The 27883-nt window shown below is 41.7% G+C and overlaps 1 protein-coding gene across 4 annotated transcripts in view; it reads right to left on the reverse strand.

Annotated features, from left to right (window-relative positions):
• The window catches only part of dnajc6 (DnaJ (Hsp40) homolog, subfamily C, member 6), a 52791-nt gene that overhangs the window by 17206 nt on the left and 7702 nt on the right, over nt 1–27883 (reverse strand). For all 4 annotated transcript variants that reach the window (XM_050055461.1, XM_050055463.1, XM_050055460.1 and 1 more), the window contains 7 exons: nt 18207–18342; nt 8293–8342; nt 6655–6803; nt 4021–4143; nt 1524–1657; nt 609–803; nt 303–420 (listed from right to left, as the gene is read on the reverse strand). In XM_050055461.1, the coding sequence (XP_049911418.1) occupies nt 303–420; nt 609–803; nt 1524–1657; nt 4021–4143; nt 6655–6803; nt 8293–8342; nt 18207–18342 (905 nt within the window). The remainder of the gene's footprint in view (nt 1–302; nt 421–608; nt 804–1523; nt 1658–4020; nt 4144–6654; nt 6804–8292; nt 8343–18206; nt 18343–27883) is intronic.

Here is a 27883-nt window from a genome sequence, read left to right on the forward strand (position 1 = left end):
CCCAAACAAATTTAATGTCAACTTGTCATGACAAAGACAACTTCTGTTAATGTCACTTTAATTTATGTCAAGTTGTCATAATCAAGACAACCCAAACAATGTCAACTTGTCAATACAAAAACCAAATGACACTTAATGACAGCAGTCATAAACGTTTATGACATGTACATAATGTTCATGACAGGTTCATGACTGTGTCATGTCATAGTTATGACACTGTCATGTCACTCTTATGTAGATACCTTCAAGTAAAGTGTTACCAAAGATTTTGTAGGATACAGTACAGAAAACATGAAGTTTACCTTGGCCTGCAGACGTCCTCCGATGGTCGACCTCATGTGGTAGACTGAAATCACCACGTCTCCTTGCACACTCACACCCAGAGAGAACGCTACCTTGCCCTCTTGGACCCTGTGCTCTCTGGACATGTGGAGTGTGTAGGTGGAGAAACATGGGAGGAAACATGAAGGAAAGAATAAATGGAGGGTAACATTGCAGAAGGAGAGCATGGGAGTGGAGAAAAGCATTAAGTATTTCAGACCCTTTGATCATACTGTCATATTCATCATATACTGCTTAAAATCTGGAGGCTTACACATTTCCCCTACCTCATCCTTTCATACTCCTGTGCAGTGGTGAAGATCTTTGTCTCCCCGATGAGGACGTCGCAGAAGGGCCGACAGCCGCTGCGCTGCTTGTTGAAGCAGGGGACCGGACTCATGGTGAGACCCTTGATCATCAAGGGTTTGGAGTGGGGTAGACTGGGCTTCTCAGATACCATGCTACACACATAGCCTATGTACCTGTATGCAGAGGAGGAAAGATAATCGCTCTTATCCTGTTTTAGTTTGTGTATATGAAAACGATGATGTTATTGCTGCCATTTCCATAAACTCTTAGTCAATTTCCACTAAAACTCTGACTCATGAAGGAGATCTTGTTAGATGCTCTAACAAGGACTGATAAATCACACAGCTGCTGGCTGGCAGGTCATAAAATGTCCATCCTTGGGGGGCTGCCAGAGGAAAATGAGAATTGGCTGCACTATTTATGTTTAATTTAGTCTATCGCCTACAACAGCAAATGTTCTGAAATTATGACATTTTGCTAGAATAATAAAAAAAAACAAATGGATTGTCTTCTACAGGGGATGATAAGGGAATAAACATGGCTAATGGTGCAACCCACTGATGATGAGAATGTGTTTCTAACCTCATCAAATCAGTAGGAATCCAGTTTTTCAGTGAAAAGCAATCTCCCATATTTCTGCCTGACTTTTATTTTGTTCTCATGTTAGCTCTGGCAACTTTATTAGATGGTTAACAACGGAATTCAACCACAGAGGGAAACACAGAAAAGGAGATAGTGTTACAGACGACGCCGCCACCCAAATTGAAGTCTGCACATTTGGTGTGTAACTACAGCAGAGGCCATTTTCCTGTCCTTTCTTTCCTCCTCACTTCCCCTTTTCTCTTTCTTCCTCTCCATCACTCACAGACACACAAAAGTTCAGGGTTACAAACCTGCGATGTGAAGGCCAGAGGCCGGAACCTGGTCTCTTGGCGCTGAGCAGCTGCATGGCAGGAACCGGGTTGTTGAAGAGGTGGCAGAAGCAGAACATGGCACAAACCAAAACACCCGAGGGAGCACGACCATCCTGAAAAAACACACAGCAGCAGATAGACACTGATGAAATGCTGGGAAACTATTATATTCTAAAGCTTGAATAATATACTTGTTGGTTCTTTCTGCCATGCAAGTACGCAAGTGTGAATATGTATGTGTGTATATGTTTAAGTGATAGTTCAGATTTTTTGAAGTAGTGTAGTATGGAGTGCTATTCCCAATCAGTATATTACATAGAGTAGATGTCAGTCCGCTGAGAATGTATTTTAGTCCCTTAAAAAAAATTCTATAACAGTTTAAGTGTATATTGAGAGCATTTTCACTGCTTTACCTTCCCGTCAAACAGCCTGTTCAGTTCCCTATCTATGCTCTCGTCAAGCCACCAGGCTCCATTGATAAAAACAGTGGTTTTAGCTCACTGAACACAGGAGCTGCTGGTTTACCACTGCTTCAATCAATTAGTCAGCTTGTGTTATTGTGTGAATTGGGTCAATCTGAATTAACCCTTTTAAATGCCAAAGTCACACAATAACACAAACAAAATAACTGATTGAGGCAGCAGTAGACCAGCAGCTCCTGTGTTCCGCAATGTTAAATCACTGTTTTTCTCAATGGAGTCTGGCTTAGAAGAGAGCAACACAGCAGCATCAGTTCCCCGCTGGGAAATCATTCGCTGACGGCAAGGTAAAGCAGTGAAAATGTTCTAAATATAGCCAACAGTTCAACTCATATTGCTTTTTTTTTTTAGGTTGGACTTATTTTCGGTGGCTAAAATACAATTTGTTGCCACCCCCATCCAAAAATGTAGATTGCTTAGCTTCCATGTCCATACTCCAACCTGCTTCTCTAAACTGGGGGTGTGCCAATCGACATCTACTGCACGTTATACACTGACTATAGATAAGTACCAAACGCAACCCCATTGCAAAATATCTGAGCTATCCCTTTAAAGAAGCCAGACGCTACCCAGCTTACTGTAAGTCATAGCTCAAAGATGATCATACAATAAAACTTTTTTGCTCACTGAATGAATGAATTTCCTGTTATAAATTTACTCAGAGTTCATTTCAGGTTACAGGGAGACAAACATTCTTTTGATCTGAAGCAGAGAAACTCTTCGAGAGGAACCGTTTGCTGGAGGTTATGCAAGATGGAGAAGTTGCCAAGCCACAGCCAAACCACAGAAACTTGGCAATAACATGCTCCGCACACATGCCAGTGTACAGTGTGGCTGACACTGAATTAAAACAGGAACACCTGTTTCACCCAATACTCCAGTAGTGATTATGTTGCAAAACATTTGTATGTAGGGTTTGAGCTGTGCTTGAAGTATGACACAATCAACGCTTTAATGGGTCATCATTGGCGTACTTTAGGTGCAGCTGGTTGCTGAGGAAACTTTGAATTTTCCAAACTGAAAATACATATATGTTGGCACAAAGACAACTGAATCTACCTCTTAAATATCTCTTTTTTTTTTACCAAACACAGACACCTAAATAAGAGACTTCAGAATACATACAACTTCATGACCTACATACTGAAACATGACTCACATCCACAATTTAACTGACTTTGAACCTCCAAGGTTCCAAGGCTTTTCAATGCAAAGACCAACCGCTGAAAAACAGGTGGAGAAACTGAGAAAACTGACAGAAACTAAGCAGAAATAATGAGAGCTGTCTGACAAGCTGTGTTTTACTGCATTTTAAATCAAAACAAGGCAGACCAACATTGCCACATCCAGTATTGGCAACAGTGAGAGGAGAGGAAGAGCAGAGAAATAGGAAAGAGGCTAAAAGTGGGGTTTGTTTCTCTTGTTACGATTCCTTGTCGGTGTGGTTTTGTAGCCTTCGTTTGTTGGAAAGCGGGAGGATCACCTTGCAAGTTTTGTTTTTACCCATATAGGAGAAAAAAGGTTGACGGTTTTGTTACATGATCACTTCATAGTCATTTTTTTCCAACTGTAATCACCATGTTTGACACCATTAAAACCTGTTTAAGTTTAAGTAAAGATGATAGGATCAGGGCTTTCTCAAAGTTTCTCAAAAGCACTTTGATTTGATGCAACAGCCAAGATGACAAATCACTTTGAGTATGTTTAAATTTGTCCTTTGGCAGCATCTGTCCAGTGCAGTGCATAAACTTAAAAGTGGATCAATTAAACTCCAAAAACTTGGCGTTGTGTTGTGGAACAATCAAAACAGGCCCCTACACATTAACCGTCCCTTCACTGCATGGTGAACTCAATAAAACATGGCAATGTATAAGGTCAGCAGTGCAAAAGCAAGGACATCTTTTTGTATTAGCTTTACGAATCCAGTCAATCAATGCAAGATAAATGGAGGATAGAAATGGATATGATAATGGTACTGTATGTGAGCGTCTTCTTACCGAGCAGGTGATGACACACACATTCTTGGGATTCTGTTTGAGCCAGTTGTGCATGTTCTTACACACAGCGAACAGGTTGTGGAGGCTGGGAGCCTGGTGGGAAGGCCAATTGCATTCTGAAACCTGGAAAGGAGTTGGTGCAGGAGAGAGAAGGAATGAAGAAACAAGGGAGAGACATAGAAACAGAAAGTTCCAGACAGAGAGGGGGACCCCCCCTCCGTCCCCCGCCCATCCACGAAAAAAGACACAAAACCAGGAGGGGAGGAGAAAGGAGAGGTAGAGGTTAGCAACAGCACTGCAGCAGCAGAGCCACACAACACACCAGTTGCCATGATGAGTCATCTGCTAGAGATACAGCGACCTCCACAAACAGACAGGGAGCCATCTTGGCCACATTAACTCCACAGCTTGACTCCGCAGCTTTCCTGGATGTTTCTACCAGAGGGTGGCAGTCTTTTATCTATACAGATCCCACATGTGCCTCCCACTCGAATCCAGATCCAGCTGTGCAAAAGTGCTGAGTGACATGAGCCAAAGACTCCATGCAGAGATTAGTCATAACTATAAAGATGGAATAAGATAGAATAAACTGAGTATTCATATTCAAATCCAGTTTTTTAAATGTTATTTAGCTGGGACACTTAGATTTGTGAACCACAGGTTAGATCTTTTATTTCGAGACATCCCTGGTCACAAGTGGTTGCTGCTTTAGTGAAACATGTAAAAGATGCATCTTGAATCACTGCTGTGTTACAATAGCAACAACAAAAGGTTTATTATCTATGCAAAAATATACTCCTTTATGTTGCTATATCACTCAAGAACACCTGCAAATCCTAAAATGTCCTTCCAGCAAAATCACAGTCTATCTTTAAAGCATGAAAGGTGAGTACTATATGGGACAACTTGGCTCAGTTAAGCCTCTTTTCTGAGACTATAATATGACAGGGTTTCACTTGACATGCACAGATCCAGTACCATGTAATTTATTAATAAACTTTAAAGTAGTTAACACCCAAGAAAATGTCATGTTCACTGGTAATCGATTCTTCCTCTTCTTCATCACTCTGAAACAGTAGCCTACAGAACAAGTTGCACTGTGCAGCCACTGGCATGTACTGTTTTAGAGCAGGGGGTCGCAAGAGCACGGGAGCCTATCCCAGCTGACATTGGATGAGAGGCAGGGTACACCCTGGACAGGTTACCAGACTATCACAGGGCTGACACATAGAGACAGACAACCATTCACACTCACATTCACACCTATGGCAGTTTAGTCACCAATTAACCTGCATGTCTTTGGACTGTGGGAGGAAGCCAAGGTACCTGGAGGAAACCCACGCCGATATGAGGAGACCATGCAGACTCCAGACTACAGATGCGCAAGTTTTGGTGTTGAAATCAGGAAGGAAAACATTGTACTGAACATCTCTAGACCCTGATCATCCATCCCCTTCCTTCTGGACCCATGTGCAGAAAGACCCATGTTAGCACAAGCTTCATTCCTACAGCCTTGCAAGCTTTAAATGAGTAACCTCCTCTTTAGTTACAAGAAATCCAGATTGTGGTGTGAAGAGAGTATTCTTTGTCTAATTGTGTATGTCGTACTTGTTTGTGCTATGTATGCACCTATGGTAGAAAAGAATTTTCTCCTTCAGAACAAATGCTAAACTAACCAACTGAATTTTGGCCACATGGGGGTAGCAGAAACAAGCTGTAAACTGTCACAGCACAATATGACATATTATTATCTTTTATACCGATATTAAAATTAGCATTCATTTAAAGTTTTGCATCCCTAACAGCCGTAAAAACAACCATGACAAAATATTTCTTAAAAAGTTGATGTTACCAATATCAGTATCAACTAAAGATACCAATATATTAAGTTGATACAACCAAGTTGTAAACAAATAGTTGCCTTAATACTCATTCAGCACAAACAGGGCAACATTATAATTCATTTGGAGTTGTGTTTCTGGCCAACTGATGAATATAAGCCCAACATTACTTTTCCTTTTAGCCTTTTCTTATCTCCACCAACTCTAAATATCTGACTCTTTAGCTGCTAAATACTCCGCTACATTTACAAGCTAACTTTGTCCATTTGCTGTTTGGTGATGGACAGGTAGCGTACAGCAGGTTTATCACGGCTTTATTGGGGCATCTAAAAAAAATCCTCAACACTGATTGGTGACAGCAATAAGGGGTGTACCAGACCTTAACTTACAGGTTGTAAAAGTAATACAACAAAAAATATGCTAAAATGCTCTGTCATGGTTGGTATTACAGAGTTGAGTGATACTTCTCTGGGGGCTTTGTCACCACAACTTTGCTGGACACTTATTGTAGCTTAAATGACAAGGAAGTGTGTCTTGGGAATGACCGTCCCAATTCAGGAAATCTAATTAGAGGCTCCTTCCATAGTTTATGAGCAGATGTAGCAACAGGCCCCACTTAAAACGCTGGCAGACCAAAAATAGCCATCAAACTGTAAGTAAGTCCTCATATCTCACTCTAGTGTTGCCATAATCCAGGGAGAGAAAATGCTGCAGCAACCACTAATAACTAGGCACAAACTAATAAATCTGTAATGGCTTCATCTGTGGCTTCATAAGGCAGTGTCACACTCACCCTGTTGGAGAATTTGGCGCCGCGGTAGTTGCGCTGTGACAGATTGAAGACAGTGTAGTGGTCGGCATGGCGGCTGTCAAGGAAGGAGCGAATGTCCTCTACGTGATTCTGGTAGCCAATCTGCACTGACTCCACCGGGTAGGTCATGACTGAAAATAAAATTCATAATTCAGGTTGTTTTCAGGAGTTTCCTGCACTGTTGGTGCAGATGTTTAAATACACAGTATATACGACATGTTCACACCCTGACAGTGTCCTCCATCTTTTGTCCTTCTCTACAGTTATTCTGCCATAAGTGAACTGAGAACTGAAATGTGGAGAGGAGGTCCACATTAAAGTATGACTATCGGCAGCCACACACAAAGCATCATGGGACAGAAGCCCTCAGGTGACAAATGTCCAGCTGATGATGTTCTTTACAGGACACACTGCTGCTTTTCACTCATGAGCATGTCACGCTGGAAGCAATTTGAAAATGAGAGATGAGGACAGAGAGAAAGCTGAGGGTGCAGATGTCTGTTTATCTGCCTACATTAACCCTGATTCTCTTTTATCATGCAGATATAACACACTGTTATTTTCTCATCCACATTAGAAGTTAAAAGTCCTGGAAAGCTATTTCCCTAATCAGCATTGATCAGGATTCAGCAACATCTGAATTTTAATCTAATGATACTTGTTGGGTTGTTTGGTCGCTCTCAATTAAATCTGATCCTATCAAATCCACATAGTTCTAAAGAAAGCTCATTAACTGAGGTTTTGGGGGTTACATTCTTCATAAATAATACCTTATCACATTTTTTAAACTTCATTGTTGCTTATTTATTCAAGGATATCTTTTCAAATGTTACAGAGCATCACTTAAAGGAACAGTGTGTAAGATTTCGGGGGATTTTGTAGCATTTAGCAGTGAAGATTGCAGATTGCAACCACCTGAAACTCTACCTGTTAGAAATCCTTCAGTGTTCATTGTTTAGGAAGGTTTTTCTAGGAGCCAAATTATCCGCAGAGGTCTCTTCCTCTCCAAAACAAACAGACCAGGTGATTAAAACTGGAATCAAGCAGTTTCACATTACCAATCATTGTTTCTCTGATGCTGTTTGGCATGTCGGAGACGAGCCACTAGCCTAGCACCTGCTTATGTTTGCTAACCTTTTTTCTCTGACAACTAAAGATCCAGACGTTTAGAAGGCTTTTACCGGGAGCCAAATTATCCACAGATGCCTCTTCCTATCCAAAATAAATGCAAAATAAATGGACCCTGTGATTTAAACCAGTAAAAACACTAAAGACAGCAGTTTCACCTTAAAAAAAAAAAAAAAAAATCTGTTTTTCTGACACTCATCACAAAGGGACCTCTAACTGCGGTGGTCAACGTGAAAACACAAACATGAAAATGGCCTTATCTAGAGCCAGTGTTTGGTTTGTATGTTCTGGGATACTCTAAAAACACAAATATGCAACATGGCAATCTCAATAGAAGAGGACCCGCTCCGTGTGTAGTTAGAAACAGATCATTCTAAGGTAAAAAAAAACAACTACTTTTTGGTGGCACTGAGTTATTATTTCTAGTGACAGTGTTAGAATGCAGCTCACATATGCACACAAGGTCCATTAACTAACACCAAATGTGTTTACCTATGATCCGTGATGTGATGTAGGCGATGTCCAGCTCCCCTTTAGTGTACCTGCAAAAAAGAACGACACCTTTGAGGAATAATTTTCATGCAATTCTCATTACACAGGAAAAAGAAAGCGCAAAAACAAGAGAGACATATAAGCAAAGGTTATAACAACCTTTAGCAGTAATACCAGCAAAAAGAAAGCACCTGAGTCCACTGACACACCCAAATAATCTTTGAAATGTGCACAGTATGTGTGAAAAAAATCACCCTGCATCTGTGTGTTGTACTGAATGTATACTGTTATACAGCAGGCACATGTGTGGATGGTTTTCAGACAATCTAAGCATTTAGTCAGGAGAGTCAAGACGCCCTATTCCTGACAAATATCAAATCATTAAAACAGAGGAGATCGATGCATGGTCAACATCCAGAAGGTTGATTCACCTCTCTGCCTCTCTGCTGTTGGTGCATCAGGCTGCATGTCATGCATATCCAAGTAATTAGACTCAACAGGCTCTGGTGCAGAAGCTTCCATGTGTCTGGCTGTTGGGGAAGTTGTCTTTTTCAGGCTGAACTGCCCGGGATCAAAGGAATACCATATGTGAATTCTTCAATTGAGCATCATTGCCTTTCATTGCTAAATTTAGCTATTCCATATGGAGGTTTTTTTTTCAGAAGTCTGAGAGCAGCTGCAGTGCACACTCACATTCAAGTAATCCACTACTGCTGCACCATGGAAGTGATGGAGAACTGTGCTTATGAAACACCCTGGAGCAGGTGCAGAGTTAAAGGACTCAAAAAAGGAGTCTTATTTCTTGTAATGGATGGGTTGATGTGCAAAGTCATTTACAAAAATGTTTTTATCCAACAGTAGCACACGCAGCTCGACCGCCCACCACACTGCAATTATCATGCAAAACACGTTAGTAGGCTAATGTGCATCAGATTGAGTTGACTTGTTGCCTACTGTGAAAATCCCCCAAGCTTTGCTGATCTGGGCCAATCACCTCTGTGTGGTCATGGAGGAGTGCCATATGGCCCTGATGCAATCCTAGACCTGGTTATGTAATGCAGTGCTACTCAACTAGTCTGCCATGGAGTGAGAGCACGCTAAGTGTGTCTTGGGATATTCTGTAGTGTTCCACATAAATGCATTTTTGGATATGTTAATTCTTCTTACAGCATTGTTGTGTGGCATAAACAACTGCTAATATAACAGACAAACAGCCTGAGTTAAATCCATCAGAGCTGTTTGTGTCTGTAAGCCCTCCATAATAAAGTAATTGGACCACCGCTCAAGTTTCTATTTTCATCCAATTCTGTGTGTTTACCCCAGAGTGAAAATGCAGACCACAGGTTAAAAGAGAATAAGTGGACTGCATACTCTCATTTCAGATTATATACAGAATATTTTTCTTAATCCTAATGTGAGGTTTCTAGAGCACAAATTGTTTATAACTTTGGGGAAAAGAGAGAAAAGTTTAATGAATGTTCAATAAATATATTTGAAGGAACTGCAATGATTTCCACCATTTTATCTTGTCCTTTGTTTTCGTCCCAGGAATATATTCCACAAATCTGCGGTTGTCTCTGCTTCTCTCCTGAAATAGCTCCTTGGCTATTAAAGGAGAGAAGCAGGTCAGGTGTCAGGTTTAAATGGTCATGGCCAATAGCCATGGAGTACGCAAATGAGCAGAGTCCCTGACCTCTTGAGGTTAGAGCTGCAGCCAATTAAAATGTACTGCAAGGTGCAGTACAGAGACTGAACAGAGGGGAAGGACACGCTTAGAAAGAAGGGCAAAGCTGACACTGGGGAATTTTCTTCTCTCTGCTAATCAAGCTAGCAATTAAACTAGCTGTCTAGGGCAATTGTGTACTTTTAGTTTTGTGGTTACTAGATGAACTGTGTTGTCTTACTCATGGGACTTAATGTTGATCTTTTCCTGGTTTGTTCCTTTCTGGCACGAGGGACAATGCAGCTAATTTGACAGTCAGTCCATACTTTTGTGAATCAGAGTTCCTTTTGTTCTGTCTCACACAAACTCTGCCCTCTACTTGAATCTATCGATAATACTCTTTTCCAATCAAGAGCACACATTTGCCCACTGAAATTTGCATAAACACAGCCGGCCAATCAAGACATGCCTACTCCAATGTATGGAGCCATTTGACTGAATCAGCATTCTTAAGCTCTTCAGCCAGGGCAAAATTATGTCATGTCATGGCGTACATTCTTCAGGCTCCACCCACTATGCCCATAATGTCCAGTGAAGGGCAGGGCTTGTGTGGAATAGAATAAAGGTTACAATATTGTAACCCTAGCTCTTATAGCACAGGCGGAGCCCTCTACCATCAGGATACTGATGCCTTCATACAACTCCCATATATAAATATATATATATATATATATATTTATATATATTTATATATGGGAGTTGTATGAAGGCATCAGTATCCTATATATATATATATATATATATATATATATATATGTACTGTGGGCTCCGCACTATTCAGGTAGGCACATCCTGATTGGCCAGCTACATTAATGCAAATTTCAGTGGGCAAATGCATGCTGGTGCCTGAGGGAGACTATTACCCATAGAGTCCAGTAAAGGTCTCTGCCTGTGCTAATAGAACTAGGGTTACAATACTGTAACCTTTGATACTGAACTTAATATGATTTTTGAGCCCGGTCTCACTCCAAAATCGTCGAAATCTGGTGCTTGGGAAGTGACCTCTGGCATCAGAAACCAACGAAAAAAGGCGCCCTTTAATGTTGGCATGATACACGTCCAGTTGCCGTTATAGTTTATCTGCACCCGGCGGCATCAGGGGAAAACACGGCAGGACAAGGATGAAAGCGGGTGGGAGGGGTATTGGATGGGTCCAAGAGACCGAGAGAGCGGTGTTTGCGCCCCGTAAGATTCTAAAGCCAAACCCTGTTCTTTTTTCCTAAACCTAACCACATAATTTTGTTGCCTAAACCCAACCATGTGTGTTTATTGTTGAAGGAAAAAAAACGTTTGTAGACTATATGTTAATGTTAAATTTCCTGTGAAAACGGAAGTGTATTTTGAAAGAAGACAATGCATGTAACAGGCAGAACCTGACACAGTGTCCCAGAACGTCAACAACCAACACACCCAGGGTTCCTTGCACGTCGTATGTGGACGTGGAAAGTCCATGACCAAAATGTCAATATGTGACGAGGTTGGAGTGAGAATGTGCTGGATTTTATACCTTCGGTATAACTCTTGTTTGTGGAATCTCATCTTTTTTTCATTTTTATCGCCATGATTCAATTTGTTGTCCAAACTATTTTCACGCTTTAACAGTTGTGTTTAGTCAAACGACTGCCTTTAACCTTTACTGGGAGTGTGTTCACCTTGCAGCATACTAGTGTTATTATACGCATAGTTGAGAGCAGAGGAGTGACAACACACACATGCAGATGCCCACAAGCGCCAGCACCACAGAGCCTGTTGTTTATGTTTCCTACTGGAAAGTAAACATCTGGAGCACGAAAGCCATTTTAGGCCTGATTACAGCAGTGGAGAGGTGCTCTAACTGAGTCTCCAGTGACTATCCACACACACACAAACCCACACTGACACACACACTCAAACAAACACAGTGTAAGTGGGCTAGATCCCGATGGATATTAGATTTGGGTTTTCTACATTCTCTCCATGCTTCTCCCAAATTCTGTATTTTACAGCCGTTTTGTCTTTCTTAACAGCACTATTATGTTTTTATATCTGCATCTTAATGGATAGTTTAAAGTAGAGAATGGCAACCAATGTAAGAGGTAACAGGAAGGCACTGGACACATCTTTTACTTTTAACAAAATATGCTGCAAAACTAAACACTACACCAGATTTCTAATTGATCATGACTGATTTCTTCACAATCCTCTTGTCTTGTTTAACCCCAATTATCATAATCTAGCAACAGATGCACTGAGGTTATGATTTTTTATATTTTGGCCACTGGAAAAAGAGAAAAATGGTTGTTAAGTGGGGAATAATTACAGAGAGACAAAGAGAGATGTCAGCCAAGTGTTAGTGTTAATGAAATGGGGATGAATGAGAAATAAAAATGAGAGAGACAGATGAATATGTGTGTGCTGATGGAGGGTGGAGGTTATCTTGGTGCAGACTGCGGACACTGTGCCTTTCACAAAACCAGATCAGCCATCTAGACTCCGTTGTGTTTCTCACAGGCAGAGGAACACACAGCTGAGTTTTGTTGACTGATTGTTTTCCCTGCAAAAAATCTCTTTAGCCAGGTAAACAAACAAGCAGGCTGCTTTAAATTATTCAGCAACAGCATTTTGCGAGGAATATAGATGAGACAGAAGCAGAGAGGAACCAATGCAGTCTAGTTGGGGTGTTAAAAGAGGTCCTGGTTAACAAGTGAGCTCATAAGGGTTTTTCTTTGTACCAGGCATGCTCAAGGGAATTTCTTCTGAAGTCTTCCAACAGTCAGTAAACAGGGATGAAACAGTCCATTTAAGATACACATACTCAACCTCTGGAGTCTACTAACCTAGAAAACCTTCAAGCTGCAAAAATCCCCTTCGATATAACAGCAGAACATTGTAATCCAGAGAAATTTCTGCCACTGGGGTAAACAAAGTTTACAAAGGATTTCTTGAAACTTCAATAAAAACCTAATCTTAATGATAGTAAGAAAAACAGCAAGGAGTTAATATTTTCCTGCTTATTTCCATCTATTTAAACTTGAATTAATTGGTATATTTGAGCCACTTTGGAGTAGCGCAAAAAGCTATCAACACAACACTGACAACAAATAGCTTAACGCGTTGATATGGTAAACATCTTAGCAAATAGTTGCTTACACTCTTAGAAATAAGGGTTCCTCCTGCAGTGCAGAAGTGCTACCCAGAACCATTCACTTCTTAGGAACCCTTTTTTAAAAAAAAGGGTTTTTCAAGGGTTCTTTGTAAGACAAAAGATCTCATAAAAAAACCCTTTTCACCCAAAGAATCCTTTTTTGAAGAAAGGGTTCTTCGTGAGATGCAGGGTTCCATAACCATGGTTGTTGTGGGTTAAACTGGACCACATCAACCCTGGCCCTTTAGGATCCTCATGAGGCCCAAGACTGCTGGACATGGTTCCCATGGCCCCTGGCTAACCTGTTAAACTAAAACCATAATAAGTGGAATATGAAAGTGTTCTCATTAGAACCCCCCGGGTGGGTTTTTGTTTGCACCCTTAGGGGCCGTACACATGCCACATTTTCTGTGCCCTTAAATTCATTGTTTTCAGTGTAGACATGCAGTCTGTGGTGAATATGGAAAAGTTGATTAATTTGGTGCAGGGCTGCCAGAGCTTTTCATCTGTCCCACACACTTATAAACAGCGCCTGGAAGAAGATCAGCTCTGCACTCAGAATTTCAGACAAATAGGCTATGATACAGTGCTTGTTAAGGTTGCTTGGCAACCTCAGATGCAACCTGCTGCCGCGCTCTTGAAAGCTGGCTCAAAAAAGGCACAAAACTAGTGCCCAGCACCCGACCTTACGCTTTCCAGGCGGTTAAAGACGCAGCATGTGTACGGCCCCTTAGATGGTGGAAATGTTTTGGATAGAACTCCCAGAAAGGAACCATTACACCATAGAGGGGGTTCTGGGTCAATCTTTCCCAGATGGTTCTACATATAGCTGTATCAAATGGCATACGGATGGCAACCATTTACATGTAACCCCTTATGTTGGGTTCCAAGCAGAATCCTCCAATGCCCCTTTTCCAAATGACCTCTGGTTCTTAAACTGGTTCCGTTCAAGACTCTTGAAAGCTTGGTACTATCTAGCAAACCAGCCCATGTGTTCCCCCAGTGTTGAGCGGAACCATTGTAATCAAGGATGTGTCATCAACAGAGGGCATTGCGCAATGCACAGTGGAAGTAAACAGTAGGAGCAAGATGGTAGATCACAGTGATTACCTGCAAACTTTTGTTCTGTTATTTCAGATATTTCTTTCATCCAAAAGAAGACCAACTATCAATGAGACCACTGCATGCTCTTTTTTCCCATTGTTTCCCACTTAACGTCTCTATTGCCTTCTTCATCTTCTCTTTTCCACCTGTAGATATGACATGTCCACTGATGTCATCACAGTTCGCACTTTACGTTAAGAAAAAAACATTCTATTTTTCTGGTTCTAGCTGAGAACCAACTTTTCCGAAGTTACGAACCAATCTATATTTGGTCGAAATTCTCTTAACGGTTCAAAATTATGTGTGGGAACTGGAACGAACCCATTCCATGTTGGTGGGAAAGGGGCATAACTGGGCTCCATGTGGAACCTTTATAAAAGACTCTACCAGGAACTAAAAAGTGTTCTTCTATAGTGGCAAGCCAAAGAACCCTATATGGTTCTAGTTGACACCTTTATTTTTACAAGTGTATTTACAATTTCATCAGACACTGAGCAACATTAGCATTATTTACTATTGTTTATTTATTTGGAGTTCATCTGGATGAATGTAAGTCCAATATTCACTCTCCTTTTAGCTCTGTTTTGGTCCTCACCGACCACCGAGGGAAATATCTGGCTCTTAAGCTGTGAAATGCTCCACTATGTTTCCCAGCTGGCTGTTAACTTTGCTGTCTGCTGTTTGGTGCTGGGAACAATCTTGATGAAGATTTCTGGGCTGTAAAACCCAAACAGTGAGCTATATGATGCCAAAACACGACTAAGAGCTGAGGAACTGCAGAGTCGAATAAATAAATAATCTATTTTTCTCTCAATAGATGTCTGGGATATGATATATATCTTTTTTTTAAGTCTTATTAAAAAAATTAACAACATTCATCTAAAAACAGGTGTAATAATCTAAAGCAAAATGGTGCGTCAAAAAAATATGATTTTATCATCATGGCCACCATAAGAAAGTTAGGAAATGAAATTGACCAGTGAGAAACAAAAAATAAAAATAAATGGGAGAGGATGGATGAAAATCAGCAAAAGAGCGAGATATAGGCTGGTCAGCCTTTTCTTGCAGGGTGAAAGAGAGCCGCCGTCCTCTCAGGAATACATCATTAGATACTGCAGCTCTTAATCATTCTGTATCTCTCTAATTAACTGCTGACTCTGTCTCCAAGTTTCATGGCGCAAAAAAGGGAAACCGCCCATGGCAGCACCCAGAAAACCATGATCCCATACCTATATAATCCTAACACCATGCTCTTTGGATCTCCTATACTAGATAGTGTGTCATGTAGCTCACTTCTTAAGATGTTTATTTATTTATGGCAATAAACTAAAGAGTACACACTCAACCTTGGAAAATCACTTGTCACAGTCATCTTTTCTGTCCTTCAGTCTCTAAATAAAGCTATTAAATATTATGCATACAACAGCACAATTAAGTCTCTGATGTTTTAGAACACAACAGGACAGTTAACACTTCTCATAGGATCATCAAAGAAACCTGTCGAAGCACTTTTAAAGTGTACTGCACTAAGCTGTGGCCCATTAATGTATCATTCTGCCCATCTACCTTTCCTTTCTGAGGCTTTCAGACGGTTACCACGGTAGCCTGCCTCCCATCGCCCCATTATCCCAACCACCCACTCACACATACATATAAAGTCCTCACACAAACACACACCACCCCACACAAGGCTCTAATGAAATGAATCCCTCTGTATCAGCAGTGCACTGGCTGTTTGGCACAATGAACCGCAATGAATAATTCAGCCAGGAGAGGAGATGGCAAAGAGAGGAGAGGAGAGGAGGGAAGGTGGAGCTGAGATGAGAGGCGGCCGAAAAACACCGGGGGGAACGACAGGACAGGAGAGTGGGAGTTTGCCAAGATGTGAGCAGCAGAGGAGGGGAGACACAACGATCAAACTTGCTGAGTCAATAGTGAGAGAGGAGCTGTGTGTGTTTCTGACAATACAGAGGCCCCTTTGTGCTGCCCTGTGCAGATGCCTGTGCACAAACACACTGAGATGACCGAGCCGTGCCAGACTCTGCTGCCTCCCTCTTTCTTCCCTCCAACCACACTGCCCTGTTTCTCTTCTAAAGCTGTTAGAGACTCACTTTACTTTGTAGTCAACAACTGAAACAACATTCAGTTAATCAAAGGAATCACAACAGGGATGTGCAAAATGCAACTATTCCAATATCTGAGTCAATAGCGACAATTGTTCATCATAATTATAATTCTTCGTTTCTGTAATCTCTTGTTAGGGATCTTCAAAATAAGAGTCACGAGTGTTAAAATATCCAGTGTAAAGGGTGACCAAGAAAAGTGTGAAAAGATTCATGCTGCTGTTTTGTGTTACTTCACAAACTGCTCAAAATTCTATAATACCACCTGTAACATGAGGGCTTTTACTGTAGGCACCTTTAGAGTCTGAAATAACAACCATTTTTTTGATGGGTCCAATACAGTCTTTATGTCAGACCATATTACTGCTAAGGCATTTCAAATGCAATGAATGCCTGCTCCACTACAATGTCAATGAAACTAAAATCACCACCTTGTGGTTGTATGCCTCCACGAACCAGTCAATCTGCAGTATGAATCTGCATATGAGTCTGCCCAGACTCATATGTAGCCATGACAAGCCTTCAAATATGGATGTTGCTGCAAAGAGGCTACATATTCTAAAACATGGGTGCTTCACAAACATCTTCAACCTGGCAGCACACAAGATTAATATAATTAATACAAGATTAATGAGATTAGTGTCACCAATTCAGTATCTAACCGAATGTCTCCCCTTCTGTTCCTGAAATATGGTGTTGAATAATGACCAGACAAGTGTTTTTGCAGAATATAAAGATGTCACAGTGAAGTTAACCTTTGACCCTTTGGATATTAAATGTCATCACTTCATTAATTCATCCTATTAGACATTTGTGTGAAATGTTGTCATACTTAGCATAAGAATTCTTGAGCTATGGCCAAAAACCTTGACCTTTGACCACCAAAATTCAGTCAGTTCATAATTCAGCCCAAGTGGACATTTTTGCCAAATTTGTGGGAATTCCCTAAAGGTCTTCTTGAGATATCACGTTCATGAGAATGAGACAGATATGAGGTCACAGTGACCTTTGACCACCAAATCTTAACAGTTCATTCTCGAGTCCAAGTGGACGTTTGTGCCAAATTTGAGGCAATTCCATCAAGGCTTTCTTGAGATATTCAGTTCACAAGAATGTGACAGACGGACGGACAACCCGATGACATAACGCCTGCGTCCACTGCCAAAAAAACAGATCTAACCAAAGACCAGTCACCACCCTACATCGTCCATCATCACTGCTCTCATGTTGGGAAAATGCAAAGTTGTCCATTGCTCTAGCAAAAATAAACCTCAGAAGAAGAGGAGTAGGAGTGTACTTGGTTGCCAATTATGCAGCGTGACTTTAGGATAAATATGTTTTTCAGCAGTAGCATTGTGCTAGCCCACCAGTGTATTCTGGTTGTTTCCTGTGGTATTTTGATTGTATGGTTTGTAGGTTGTAGCAGCTGTCACACTGTGAGATTGGGGTCTTCAGTGTCAGGATTTTGAGGTGGGCTGTGCTCGGTCACGGAAGATCCATGTTGGCTGTCTGTGTAAGCATCTCACAGTGCAATCTAAAATCACCCTGTCCAACTGACAACCAAAGACTTTACATTTTTCTCACAATTGTTAATGGGACACAATCTCAGAGTAAAGAGGCCTTAAATCTCTCAAGAATTTTTCTTATCAACACACAGCATCTTTGATATAATGACTATCCAACCGACCAATATCATCTACTTGACAAAATCTGCAAAGTATGGCAAACTTTGAGTATAACAGCTGTCAGTATTTAGCTGTAGTACAACACACGTGGAGTTAAGAGTGTGTGCTTAGCAACAATACAGTACATTATGTGTGTGAATGCAGCAGTAACTTACGTGGCAACCTGATGCATGACCTTGGTGGAGGTGTCTTTCAGCGTGTCCTTTAAGTTGTCCTTGAAGTTGCTGAAGAACTTCCCGGCTCCTCCCTTCACCATATCCAACAACCCTCCGCCATAATTGGCATCCATATCTGGGGACAGAGAACCATTAGCCAGTCAGAATCCAGAGGAAAACAAAATACACACAGACACATACACACACTGAGGATGCCAACAGAAAGGCACACTTTAAATGCACAAATGTGACTGTTGGATGAAACCCTGCTATCTTCCTTTTTCAACAGAAGAGTAACGGCTGTTTTCAGTACAAATGATGTCTCTTCAGAATTTACACAATACCTATTGTGTTATTAAAACAGGATCCTTCAATTACTAACTGGAGTGTAGAGATTTTCATTTAACTTCAGAACTGAACATATGAGTCACTGCACAACACGCCGGGTAAGGTAGGTGTAAAAGAATGATGGACAAGGACACAAGAGACAAGACACACAAGAAAATGCATACCATCTGGAGCTCTCTGCGTGTGTGTGTGTGTGTGTGTGTGTGTGTGTGTGATTATAATGTAGAAAGTAAGCAAGTGTTGGAGCAGACCCCAGTGTCATATCTTAGTCAGCACCCCTCTGGTGATATGAGATTTTCTCTCTCCCTCTCCCCATCTTATGTCCACACAGACAAACCACAGCGGCTTCACTTGAGATAAGAGTAACTTGGCAGTGCTGACAAATCTACAGACATTAAACACGAGGTATGATTAAGGTTGGGCTTGGACCGTTTAGTTGCAAACAGCTGTTTGCTCAGATGGAGTTTGGGTTTCGTAATTTTCGAACATAACTAAGAGCGTAGTCTATGTGTTGTATTAACCTGGAAAGCTAAAACCAAATGATCAACTGAATGTGTTAAACCTTCACGATAGCACCACTGAAACACTAGAGAAATGTATCATACCGGATCCAGCTGTATTGTGCTTAAATTGTATTTGTCACAGTAACAGTGTTTACATTCTTTAATTCATTTTGTGATATAAAGGAAAAACGGTGCGCTCCACAATTTTTCAATACTGAACATAAAATTGTTTCATGCTGCCGGCGTACTTGCATTCTTTCGTAAACATTCACAGTGAACAAGTGGAGATGGCTTTGCTAATTGCTGAACAGGAGCCTTTTTTAAAACTTGATTCATGTTGTATTCACAATCAACAATCTCTACTGGCATCAGAAGCTTTCAGTACAATACACAACCAGCCCATATCTCCGAGGCGTACCCTGCAGCGTGGCTTACAGTAACTGTTTGTAGGCATAAAGCTTACATGCAGGAACGGAGGAAACTGAGCAAAATCTTGTTTAAAGGGAGCTTTTTAAAATCCCGAAATATCCAGAGGAATCATTGTCAAAACAATGATGACAATGACAAATGCCCGTACAACCTATGATTAGGGATTGAGCCTCTACATCTGGATATATTACAATTTAGCCCCTTTGACACTGCCTCTTTAAAGCGGGAATTTCACGCCATTTTGCCACCTCGCCCTTCTGTATAAAAGTTACGATCACAGAATGGGGGGAGTTGTCTCGCCTTTCAGCCAATATTGGCGGTAGTAACAGTGCTGAAACGATGTCTGTGTAAAAGGGACAACCAGTAGGATGGGATCATGGGCAGCACTGGTTTAACGTTTCGACAACATGTTATGTGTACGACCCACTGCCAGGGGATTTTGAATGTAGCTGATAGCAGTTAGCAGCTAACTCAAAGAAGAAAAGCAGTCAAAAATGTCTGTATATTGGGAAAACGGTAGGTCCGGGAGCTCCTTATTCTTACGAGCAAAGGGCAGGATCAGCCGCCATATAACATGGGACAGTAAATTATTGCTATTGTCATGTTAATGCCATTGTTATTGTTTATAAAGTGCTGCTGATGCATATTTTACATGTCCTACTAGAGGACGACTCTGTTGTGTTATATGCCCTGGCCCTCACACCTCTTTTGCTTACAGGATACCAGCATACCATCTAAAACCACACACTGCAGTGGCATGATGCTGCCATTGTTTGGTTCTGTGTAAAAATACAAAGGAAGCATAAAGAAGGGACTTTGTAGCGGCCCTATAGTGCAATCTCTGTGAAAAGGGCTTTTGATGTGTCACATTTAGCTGGGAAAGAAATTCTGTGTACCAGCCATGATCATCCAACCAGTACTGGGAAGAGTAGAGCATGATATCGAGGTGAGGCAGATGGTTCATTATGATGAGACACTATAGCATCATTAGCTGGTAGTTGGCTGCAATTTGTGTGATGTTATTGCCACTAAAAAATACAGCCTAAGAGGAATAGCTAATTGGCTATTACAGGCCATTTTGCTTTATGCTGGTAGGCCGCTGTGCCTTATTCTGTGTAGACCTGTTACGTCAACTTCCACATTAGCTCTTCTTCATATGTGAGAAAGTCATTCTGTGTGTGCAAAGCAATCATATCTCTCTTTTATGAAGAAATAAGAAAATTCTAATGTTGGGCTCAGCTAAGGTCTTACAGTGTGGGTGTGTGAGTTCAGGCTGGTTCACGTCCATGTCATACTTAATATCTCCTCACACACAGTGCTGCTGTTATGACAGTCATTTTCAAGTTATTCACCTATGAAAATCCTCTAAGATAGATAACATTTGTGCAATGGAGAGCACACGTTTGATTGATTTATACAACAGACTTTCACACTTACTCATAACGATATTCCAAACACTGTCCCTGGGGAAATCTGCTGGCTGCTACTGGACAAAGTTTCCTGATTAACTTTAAACTCTTCTTTCACTACTTGTCTACTTTTGCTCCCTCCACTCCTCCCTCTTTCCCTGTCTGGTTCACCCCATAACATCCTCAAACTTAGACTTTTCATCTCTGAGTGAACAGGCCTAAAATGTGTGACAGGGATTTAATTTTCCTGAAGAATAAAGCCCGCGTGAACTCACACAGGATATGATCCTCAGACATTTCTGAAACTCAATTGGAACATTGCCTGTGGCAATCAAGATTACCGCTGTTAACTGAACGGCCACTCACAAAGTGACTGAAGTGTAGTAATGGCTGCATTAAGAAAGGTTTAATACAGTGCCTCAAAACAAATATATATGTCACTGGGGTTATCTCAGACTGTGCGTACAAAAAACCCAGGTCATAAACTTGGCATGTGGAGCTTGAAAGATATGGGCATTTCCCAGACAGAGAGGATCTAACATGAGCTATTGTGCTGTGGGAATTGTAGGATCGACTGTTTTAGAGCTTGACCCATACTATAGTCTAAAAGTCAAAATATCTCAGACTAAGCCTAAATAAAAGTGCAATCCTAATTCAGTGAAGTGCCACTTTTACTTATTTTCATTTCCAAGATAGACTATTTATAGATTTATATCTGAAAGGCCCCGAAGACTACACTTGATAACACTGAACAACTGGCCGGGTGTTCTTGTAACAAAACAAACATGGACTGCAACTGGCAGCTTGCACTGTTTATAATATGCACTGCAATTTGTGCTGAAAACAACAAAAAAAGGAGGAAAAAATGCACAGGGTTTGGGTGAGATCCTCCATGTCAGTTGTCAAGTGCACTTCCACACCACAAACATTGTTGCTTGCCATTCTTGCCATTCTTCTTGTTTTTTTTTTTTGCTTATTCATCAACTTGTAACAACAAGATCTGAATGCTTGAGATTGTATCAGACATTCCATTATTTCATCTATTGACTGTTCGTGCCAACTGACCCAGACTCTAACAGTTGTATTGTGTGTCACTGCCTTTAACCAAAGGTTATAAAATTTCTTTAGCTGAATGAATACCTGAAAACGACTAAAATTGGAGTTATGGGGTGTTTGCTTGAAAACAAAACGTGAAAGCAAGATATTAAAGGACCAAAAAATAATTTAAGCCTGGTACTGCACCACTGACATTATCACATCTGTGCCTTCAAATCCTGAAACCTTAAGCTGACAACAGGTCTTGTTTTTTTACATCCCGTTAAACTGTGTTGCACGAATGCACTGTCCTCGGCCTTCTGAGGTGAAATTTTTGTGTGTGCTTCGGGCATTTCATTTGATTTATCCGTACAGCAGAGAGTGTCAACACTTGGTAAGGGAAAAGAAAAGGAAGGGAAGAAAACATGCAGCAAAGGTTGAGCTCCCCAATAACAGCCATGGTCTTTGTTTTCTAATACCTAACATACAGAATAACCCTGTTAACTCTTCTCTAACTTCCAAATCATTTAATTTGTTGATTGCATCCTGAGCTAATGCCATACAATCACCATTTAACCTTCATTTGAAGAGGGTTTAATTAGTAGATCAATATCATTCTCATGTCTGTACACTAATATGAAGCTACAGCCAGCACCTAGTTAGCCTAGCTTTGCATAAAGACAAGAGGAAACAGCAAGTCCAAAAGTGGCAATATCCACTTACCAGCACCCCTCAAGCTCACTACTTAACATGTTATCTTGTTTGTCTAATCCATACAAAATTTAGTTTGCGGGTGGATTTTGTTGCCTTTGGGCAGAGCTAGGCTAACTGTTTCCATCTTAATGCTAAGCTAAGCTAACCAGCTGCTGGCTGTAGCTTCATGTTTACCGTGCAGACATATTCTTCATATCTAACTCTCAGCAAAGCAAGCTTATTTCCCAAAATCCCCGAACTATTCCTTTAATATGGCTGCCATATTGGGCGTAAATATACTCAGGAATAAAAACTGAAATGTTCCCTTTGCATTCTTGGGGCAGCACTGTAAACTCACCTGTAGGTTTGGTCTATTTTTAACCTCCTTACTATGCAAATTTCCCAGCCAGCAAGCATGACAAGGTGTATTAGGAAAACCTGGATCCTGCCCTGCCTTGAAATAAAGAGCTATTTGATATCAACCTGGATCTGCCAATCATGTTCAGACACCTGCACAGGTAACGAGGCATCTGCTATGATGAAGGAAAGAATGTGCTTCAAATAAATCTTGCCACAGAGAGAGTTGTTCCACAAAACAATAGCACCAGACCAATAGCTCATCCCTCCTCCTGCCTCAACCGCCTCCTAACGCTGTCACAGTTGACCAATAGAAGGAGAGAGAGGGAGACTGGGGGAGAGGAAAAGAAAAGAGAAAGACAGCTCTTGTTATGTCCAGAGGGATCAGTGGGCTGTCTGAATATGTCTCCCTCCTCCTACAGCCACAAACATTTCTCCCTCAATATCCGGCTTGGTGTGAATGACACAGATGGATGCTTGCACACAACAATAAAGCTGGACAGGCAAACACACTGCAATGCTTGATCTCAGTGCTACTACACTTTACCGGGCGTTGTCGTGTCCGAGACCCGAATGACTGCGGCATCAACCCCGGACTCTAATCTGCTTAATTATAGATGCTGCTGATGAGACAAGGAGGGTATGATTAATCATCTACTATGCATCTTAACCAAAGGAGAATTCCGCTGCTTTGAATGGTAAGCAAGCTCTGGCAGGCTGCTAAATGCATGAGTCATGACACGTTGGTAAAAGATGGGAGAAACTGTAGGTACAAGCTGACAGTTTAATAGTCAAACATAATTTTGTACAAAAGGTCTGAAACTACCTCCATCCTTCAAAATGTTTCACACTGATTTCAAAATGCGTGGCCTAGTGGCCTGAACCATGCTGAAGCAATCACATGCCTGGATTGGCAATGGATCCTGAAGCAAGACCACATTTCTGTCTGTAAGCATTCGTCAACATAGATTGTGCAACCTAAACATTATAATGTGCAAAACAAGGGAATTAATTAGCCTATGCTATGAGGATGTCACTGGTTAACTGCTAATTGGTTAACTGCCAAGATTATTTTTGACTGGTTACACATGTCGGTCTTAATTTTGCTACTCTTCAGTTTACTGCACTGGGCACCACTCAGGTCTGGTGGAAGCTAACGTTAGCTAGTGGTGCCACTCTTGCTATGCCATCCTGACCCAACAGCTTTGCTGTGGAAACACTGTGCCTACCATCTGGTCTCCCCCCAGGTTGCCCCACCGCTAACCCCCTATAGTATTGTTAACTAGGTCTATGCTATCACTGTTAGCTTTGTTAGAACCATTAACAGTGTCAGCATGGCTAGTGGTGCTAACATACGATAGTTAACAAAGCTAAAGGGGTTTGGGGGCCAAAAAAAAGGGCTACCTGGGGGAAGATCAGAGGGTTGTCAACATTCTGTAACAACGCCGTCCCGTTGGCGGTCCCAGCAGTAACATTGTGCACAATTGAGCAACGCCACTACCTAGCTCCTACTCAACCGGGTGGTGCACAGTGCAGAGCAGCCGAGGCTGATGTTAACTAACCTGTGGAGGAGTGTGGGCAGTGGAGACTATGGGTTCTAGTTTCCCGGCGCAGCGCAGGTGGCGCAGGTTGGCGAACCCCACGCAGAGCTAGTTTCGAGCAGCGCAACCCGAGGCACGCTCAGTTTGGTAGTTTGGCAGACCGAGGTGCGCTGAGATGGGTGCGCTAAAAGCTCGCCATCTGAAACCAGGTCTACTGTCAACGCAGGGGGAGCGCAGCCGGTGTAAGCCGAAGTTTGGCTGACCAGCGGACAGTGCACACACGTCACCAAAACCTCACAGGCAGGTTTCCAGAATATCAGGCACATTAACAATGCAATAGATAGCCACAAAACCACTATTCAATGCAACTATCTGCAATCAGCACATAAATGTATCTCTATATCGACTGTCCCGTCACATCTGATGTCAGATCAAAGGGGATTGGCACCGTTTGGCACGTTTGGCACGCGTAATGGAAACCCAACCTGATTTGATTAACACAGCTGCAAACTAATGAGTTCACATCCCTCTCAGCCAACCACAAACAGCCACAGCATCAGATAGGGAGTATATATTCAGCATCTGTCATCTTAGAAAAGTCAAAAGAAAAGAAACAGAGTGAGACTGCGAGAGAGAAAGAGAGAGCGCGCGCGCACGAGAGAAACGCAACATTGATTTACAATTGTGGTGACCTCCTCCCAGGCTACCTTTGCATCATCAGCCCGTGGAGGTCTGCTCGCAGTTCCGTATATTCGGACACTGCGAGCTTGGACCTCCCGGACCAAAACATCAGTTTCCTCCTGGGAGAAGTTTGGCCGTCTGACGCTGCTGCTCTCTTCTGCCATGGCGAATTGAGTAAACTCTCATTACGCCTTCGCGCGGCGCATTTAAGGGCGAGGAGAGGGGCTCATTTGATTGGTGTGATGTGTGTAAAACCCACTCCACGCCTTCTCTCCTCCCTCTTTCCGACTTGCGCCGGTAGGAGGGACGGAGGTGGGATAGAGGAGTAGCTGCGCCAGGGCACACGGTGTGCCAAACTTACAAAATCCGCCTGGCCACACCCAGTTGGCGAAGCGCAGGTGCGCTGTGCCCCCGCCGCGCCCGGTCTGCGAAACTAGAGCCCTATGTTTCCACATGGTAACGCAACCAGCCGGCTGTTTGTCACCTTACAAAGTCTTAAAAATCAACCGGTTAATTACTAATAACGGGTGTTGGGCTATCAAAAGTAAAATCAGAAACTGTTGATATAGTATGAGATGGCCCACTTTAGATTCATTTCCTGTATCTGTGTCATGTGGGTTTCACCATCACCCCGCAGCTTAAGGAGACTAGCCGCGGCCCTGAGTCCAATAATTCCAATGACAAAAGTTAACATAAGTACATCATGACCATTTCCTTTGCACTACAGTCACTCAAGTTAATATTGGACCCATTTTTCACAAGCCCCAACACTTCTTAAAGTTCTGACACTAAAACGGCATTTTTTGAAGCAGACAAATCAGGAGAATATTAACTTTGTTCCAGATATATCTGTTTTAGCAACATAATCTCGCAAGATCAGGCAACAACTGATGTATGCTATGCTTACACTCAGTTGATATCATACATTACGCTAACAGATAAAAAACAGTACGTCAAATTTGTACTGTATATAGTGTTGTTTTGATTTTGATTTTATCCATCCACATCAGGTTTACTACACTTCTAAACAAGGTGGGTGTATGCAGGGGAGAGACCTGGACATATACCACTTTGTACCATTGACTCTATGAGTAAGTAGATATTGTTTTTTCAAGTTCTTGACAGAAAATGTATGCAAGTTTGGTTGACAAACTGACAGTAGGAAGACGATTGGCAATGAGGAGACAGAGAGATAGGAAACAACGTTGCGGTTCATGATCAGCTCCTTAACCTCTGTAGGCCACCAGGGTGCCCCCAAAACTGAAGACAATCACTATAACAAAATTGAATCCATCACTTTTACAGTCAGGTTGGTTTTACTACCATCAATAAAAATATATACAAGGCCACTGAGAGGGGAGGCACCTGCTTTATTCAGAGTAAAATACATAAAGTAATACGGTTGAGAAATAAGCAGTGCTAGATTATTGATGTTGCTCTCAGTATCCTGATTAGAAGATATGCCTGGGCTAATAGGTTACAATTACTAAAACAATGAAGATCATGTTTAATTTTTGGAGCCTCAAACTATAACTAACACAAGATACAAGATATGTTAAGCCTCAACCTTTAAAATTTTGTATTTTATAATACAGGCTATAATTCCTGACTGCTACTCTCGTAAAATCTGTAGATTTTAACTGTGTTTGCTGGTTAACACTGAATTACATTTAAAAAGTGTATATATGGTCTGGAGCAGTGGTTCACTTTTTGATTGGTGACCCCTGAAAATGAAGAAGTGACCCCTACTCAAAGGTTAAACACTTCATTGAGTTGGGAGACTGTTTTATTAGAATAACAATAACATAGAGGTAAGACTTTCCAGTGTTTCACAACTAAGAGAAGATGAGAGAAAAGTCAGGAAGTAAAATCTAAATTTGGATTATGTCTTTCCTTTTTCCTGACCCATTAATCATCTTGGGATCCCACAGATTCATCTTGAATCCTAACCCTAAGAAAGCAAGATAAATCAGAAATAGGTAACTGCTAACTTCTTAACATTGGCGCACATTTGCAAAAATCAGGTCATATAATCAACATAACTGCCATATATTGCCAACTGAGTCTACTATGTTGTGTCATCTCATTTTACGTACTCCCTGCGTTGTTTCCCGTCCTAAGTATGACGCAGTATAAATTAATTACAGTGTGAATGAATACCTTTACTCCTTAATTTTCTGCTCTCCTGTAAATCACGTGCCTTGCCTCTATTTTCTGTTGTGTCTATTTCTCTGCATATCTCTGTGAATCTGTTAGCTGCGCCTCTCTGGCGGTGTCCAGATGGATGTGGGAGTGTGCAGACTAGTGAGCCAGTTACAGTGACAAACCTTGCTAATACAGATACCAGAGGGAGGCTCTGATACAGGCTCCATCAGGTAGTACAGTGGCAGCAGCAGCCGAGAGCCCAGCAACTCACAGTAAAGCGAGAGCAGGACATCAACAGAACAGAGAGCTCTCGGCGTTGCCAGAAAGATCAATGAATGTGTCTCCCTTCTTCTAAAGTGCCAACCTTTACCCCTCAGCATCAGGCTGCGTGCGAATGGGACAGATGGATACATAGACACACACAGACAGGGGCAGACACACACCTACATGAAAGGGACCATCCGTGAGGGATGACAGACCAGACAGACATCTGACACTGGAGCCCACCGCCCCCACCCTCCCCCATCATGAACCCC

Source organism: Epinephelus moara, chromosome 10 (assembly GCF_006386435.1).
Source record: "Epinephelus moara isolate mb chromosome 10, YSFRI_EMoa_1.0, whole genome shotgun sequence".
Taxonomy (NCBI): Eukaryota; Metazoa; Chordata; class Actinopteri; order Perciformes; family Serranidae; genus Epinephelus; species Epinephelus moara.